This window comes from Mytilus edulis, chromosome 8 (genome assembly GCF_963676685.1).
Source record: "Mytilus edulis chromosome 8, xbMytEdul2.2, whole genome shotgun sequence".
Classification (NCBI taxonomy): domain Eukaryota; kingdom Metazoa; phylum Mollusca; class Bivalvia; order Mytilida; family Mytilidae; genus Mytilus; species Mytilus edulis.
Window position 1 is genome coordinate 7898658 of NC_092351.1, and position 5524 is coordinate 7904181.

General features: G+C 32.5%; 1 protein-coding gene across 1 annotated transcript; it reads right to left on the minus strand.

The window, feature by feature from the left end:
* Window positions 1–510: 510 nt before the first annotated feature.
* On the minus strand, window positions 511–5245 carry LOC139486877 (C-type lectin 1-like). Its single transcript, XM_071271938.1, has 4 exons — window positions 5057–5245; window positions 4606–4703; window positions 3417–3530; window positions 511–1365 (listed from the first exon to the last, which is right to left on the minus strand). Exons 1-4 carry the CDS (start codon window positions 5239–5241, stop codon window positions 1043–1045), a joined length of 720 nt encoding a protein of 239 aa, XP_071128039.1. The 5' UTR covers window positions 5242–5245; the 3' UTR covers window positions 511–1042.
* Window positions 5246–5524: the final 279 nt, after the last annotated feature.

Sequence of the window (5524 nt, forward strand, 5' to 3'; positions counted from 1 at the left end):
TTCCTGATGAAGGTAAATCCAGAAAAGCACTTCGAACGCATGTAATTTTATATACTAGTAACGTGTTGTTTTCATTTTTCATTGAACATTTCGTTGAAATAATATTGGAAGTTCCTTTCTAACTGACGAAGGCGGAAAACTTAAAACTGAAGATTGCTATCTAAATCAAAGTCCTTTTGACCATGAACTCGGGAACGGGTCTTAAAACCATCATCAAGCTGGTATGTACTGATAATGATGCATCCTTATGGAAAATATCATTGATCTTACACAAGTAGTTCTTATCAAACAGACTTGAGCAGAAAACTTGACAGTGAAAACTGCAGATTAATTGAAAGGCACTGGACCATGACCTAGGGACAGGGACTTGAAATAGTCATCAAAACAATATGAACTGATATATGATACTATTACTATAACATGAAGTCAACTCGATAATTAATAAGAAGGCGTCTAGACTATAAAACACACGAAACGAAACTGCATATTCTCGAGCCCTTGTCCTGTAAATTGTTTATTTTATTTTAAACCGGTGAACATGAATTTGAAACTAGAGCCCAGTTGATAATTCTTTTTTAAAAAGTAGGAGAAAGTGCCTCAAAATAGTCATCAAGTTGATATGTCTTGATAGTACAAACATCATTTATCAATCACAAGTAGTTCTCATCAAACAAACTGAAGCAAAAAACTTAACAACTGTTTACCCAATGACGACGACGTTGTCTTCGGCGGAATGGTAATATAGATGTCTCAACTACAACAAATTTCGTTTTTGGTGGGGTAAGTGATCCTTAGTCTTTAGTTTTCTATGTTGTTTTCTGTGTACTATTATTTTGTCTGTTTGTCTTTTTCTTTTTCTAGCCAGGACTTTCTCAGTTTATTTTCGATCTATGCGTTTGATTGTCCCTATGGTGTCATTCGCCCCTCTTTTACATTCAAAATACATTGTAAAACATTTTCATAAATTCTGTGTTCATCAAACTAACTTGGAAAACGTTAAATCATTTTTTAAATGCTAAATTCACTAGCTTGTCAATGACAATCAGCCTCTTGGTAGAAAATCCAAAAGTATAACAAAAGAAATAGTAATCACAAGGACTGCCACTCCTACACAACCAATATAAAATGACGACCTCCTAGGGTCTGAAGCACTGGTTCTCCGTCTGACAGCGGATGATAAATAATATTTGTTAAGAATAAGAGTATTGGTGTCAACAGTGCTTGCATGTGTCGAGTTAGGTTCACTTGTTGGTGAATCACAGTTACATAAACATGGTTCGCTTGTTGAAAGTTCTGCTTCTTCGTCTGATGTACTCTGTTGTATGTTGGTGGTTTGGGTGCTCGATGTCATAGATGTAGTACTTTCTGCAAAATATGACCGTATATTAAAAAAAAGTTGAACCAAAACGTTTTATGTAAAACAAAATGTTTTAAATTATCAATACATCACAGCATGGGTGATAGTGAACTAAACGCTATAATTAATTGTTATTTAAGTAATTGTGAAGATGTATAAAAAAGAAGATGTGGTATGATTGCCAATGAGACAACTATCCACAAAAGACCAAAATGATACAGTGGCTATCGTTTGTTGCTGTGATATATATTTGTTTTTCTTTCAGTATTTTGCAAGTAATTATTTATAAATAAAAATAACTGTTCGGCAGCAAAGTTATATACCTAACTAGAGTTGATATGTAACTCTATAGTAAATACGTTAACATGACATAGGATTACTGGATCCAAGGATGGTAGTAATAGCTACTTCAAATATTGCGATACCATTGAATGGTGAAGCTATTGAAATTTGAACGTTTAACTTTTAGTTATTAACCTTTCATAATAATTGTGAATGTGTGATTAAATCTGTAAATAAACATTTATGCAAATTAAGATAAAACTTGATTTAGATTTGTAATTACAATTGAGTAACTCTTTCATCGTACTGTTGTAATTTCTGATGTTCAAAACACAATTCACTTAAAATGCCAAAACTATATAAAATTTCGTAACTCAATAGACCACTTCCTTATAGAAATAACTGATGGGGAAGTCATTTAGATATAAGACATTCCTGCACTATCAAGGAAATTGATAATAATTTTCTTACATATTTTTTTTCATACTTTTAGAGTATAAGAATGCCTTCCGAAGTATTGTTTTGCGGCATATTGTACCAAAAAATAAATAACACAAAAAACGAACTCCAAGGAAAACTTTGATCTTATCAAAAGTCAAAATCAAAAGCTCAAACACATCAAACAAATGGTGATAGTGAACTATGGAAAACAACTGTCATATTCCTGACTTGCTAAATATAAGTTAAACATGTCAAATATATGGGAAAAGCAGCCAATATTGTGTCATAATATTACACACTACAAACAACAAGCAAATACGTCAACAATGACATACAAAAAAAACTATATACTTAGTTATCAAAGGTATCAGAATTATAATTTAATACACCAGACACGCATTCGTCTACACAAGACTCATCAGAGACAATCAAATCAAAATAGTTATAAAGTCAAGCAAGTACAAAGTTGAAGAGCATTGAGGACCAAAAATTCCAAAAAAGTTGTCCCAAATACGGCTAAGGTAATCAATCTGTTGTAATCGAAGATTTATAGAAATGACCATATAATTTATATTCATGTCATCACCGAAGTGCGGACTACTGGGCTGGTGATACCCTCGAGGACGAAACGTCCACCAGCAGTGGTATCAACCTAGTGGTGTAAATAGTTATCAAAGGTACCAGGATTATAATTTAATACGCCAGACGCGCGTTTCGTCTACATACGACTCATCAGTGACGCTCAGATTAAAATAATTATAAAGCCAAACAAGTACAACGTTGAAGAGCATTGATGACCCAAAATTCCAAAAAAAGGTTGTGCCAAATACGGCTAAGGTAATCAATCTGTGTCTGGGATCAGAAAATCTTAGTTTTTCGAAATGTTCAACCAAAGGTCACCAGCAAGCACGAAAGACAAGAAACACAATTTTACCATGGCACAACAAAATACTTTACAATTTGCATCGGACCTCGCAATTTGATTAGCTAGCATGATTTTGGTTAATGCATATCAACAAAGCTTTTCAACGGCATAAGTCTGTAAGAGACGAGATTAAAAAAAATCATCAGATTCCTTGAAATGTATTTTGTATTTATTCATGGTTCATATATCACATCAAAATGTAAAATGTTCGTGTGTGCATGTAAAGTTAATTTCGTTGCTGAGTTCTTTCATTATACTATGTTGCTTTGTATCTTTTTAAAGATGACTATTACAATTAACCTTATAGAGATCAATGTTATTGTTTCCTTAAATAATAGAAAAAAATTCAAGTAAATTTCAAACCTGATTTATGAAGCTGGTATAAAACATTCTAAATATATCTTCTTTTACCTTGATATACTGCATCAAGTTGGCATATAACACCTCTTAATGCAGTACAGTAATTGTCATGCCATCCACCCCAAGCCAAGGTCACACACTGTTCTAAGGCATTGTCTGGGTTACCTAGAGATGGTAAAAACAATTTTACATGTGTAATCATGTCTACCTAATTCCATCTGGCTTTCAAACACAAAATAATAATCATTTGATTCATTTTGGCCAAAAACTTATATTAGTTAAGAGAGAATTTATGGAATAGGACAAATACAGTTATTAGAAAACTGAATCAAGGTTGGGTATGCCCATGTGTGTGTCTGCTCGTTTTTACCCCATGTTTGTTAAAGCTAAGAATGTCCCATAAATATATAGTGTGCATGAATTGTTTCTTAAATAACTGCTAGAACAAAAAAAATAATTCTTTGAATTCATAACCTACACATTTATGCAATTGTTAGTCATATTTTTTCTAGTAAAGCTACCATCATATCGACATTTGACATTTCGTAACTAGGGAGCCACAATTGCTGAAATCAGTAAATGCAATAATAATGCAAAAGAATAGGAAACAAAACAACACCTACCTCAAAACTACGTTTTGATGCAATATGATCTGAGTTTTGATGGTTCACGTAACGGAAATCCTTTAGCTTAATCGTTTTCATGTGTATGACGTCATATTTTAAAATTACGTTAACGCGCTAAAAGCATTATTAGAATTTTGTTTTAGTTTGATTTTGGTTTTTTTCCTAGCTCTTATGTATTAATTCTTTTTGTTTATGCATCAGAATAAGGGTAAGGGTTCGTTGTTTTTTCAATTGCAATTTTGAACACAGCGAAATTGGCGTAGCGTTTGCACATGCATGTGGATTTACGTAGGAGTAAATTATAACAGCCATTATTATGAATATCTCAGAGTTGGCGCTTAGTAAGATTTATCGAGAATTTTATCACGATTTTGTTTACAAAGCGAAAGAATCACCACAGATAAGATTTTATCACTTGCTATAGGCTCTTCTGTAAATGTAGACAATGTAATGTCCTATAGGAACTCCCTTTACGTCTAAAATTGTGCAACTATTACTTAATAGTGCTTGCAAGAATAATAACTTTCACTTCATTTGAAACCAAAATATATATATTTCCCATTTGAGGACTGTTATACATTTAACATCGGTAAAATATTGTAGTCTTTATTTACCATTTATCCAATCAGTAAATGTTGCTGAAGAACCATCTTCCCATGTCCATTTATTGTTTCCATCATAGTCTGTCAAACCTATCCAGAACCAACCAACTCTACCAAAACATAGATAAACATATATATATGGATGGATTACAAGATGTTACAAAATGAAATTTCATTATTAATTTAATACCAGAAAAATAACAGAAAACAATAAACTTGCGGAAAAGATTGTATACCACATCATATCTGGATTTCGACAATTAATGTCTCTTCAGTAATTTTAGGCATCGAAACGGTGTTTGGAAGTCCATCTAATTTACTTCAATTTAAGATCGATTTGTATACTCAATTTCGTCATATTTTATACGAAAATATATCAATACATATACATCAAAAAAGCATAACTATCATGGCGCTGGTAATTGTCATTATATAAAGTATTATGAACACACGTTTCACTCACATCGATTCAAATAGCTCTATGACAGTATTTTCTTCTGCTGTCTTCGGCATCACTAAAGTTGAATTGAAATGTTCATCTCGACACAATTCCTTGCCTTCCTGGTATATAACACCTGAACTTTGATGTAGAATTACTTTATAACAACGTGTTCCCTCCAGCTGCCAGCTTGAATTATCACAATACATCGTAGCTGTTAAAATATTTATAAAAGCCATAAACATTAATTTATAAAAGAAACGTTTAAACTTACATAGTAATAGACTACCGTACCTTGACCTATGATGGTTATGACTTTGATGGAGAAATGTCTCATTGGCACTCATACCACATTTTATGATATCTATCTATAAATAATTTTATTTTGGATGTAACGCGTCTTCTGATTGGTTGACGTTATTTTGTTATGAGCCCATAGACATAATTTAGTCATGTGACCGTGACGTCATCAACGTTTTTCATGGTTTTCTA

Coding starts and splice junctions, on each gene's coding strand:
- LOC139486877 (XM_071271938.1), bottom strand. CDS start 5,241: ATGTATTGTGATAATTCAAGCTGGCAGCTGGAGGGAACACGTTGTTAT. Junction 4,704..5,056: donor ATAGAGCTATTTGAATCGAT/GTGAGTGAAACG, acceptor ATGTTTTGGTAG/AGTTGGTTGGTTCTGGATAG. Junction 1,366..3,416: donor ACTTGATGCAGTATATCAAG/GTAAAAGAAGAT, acceptor CATATTTTGCAG/AAAGTACTACATCTATGACA.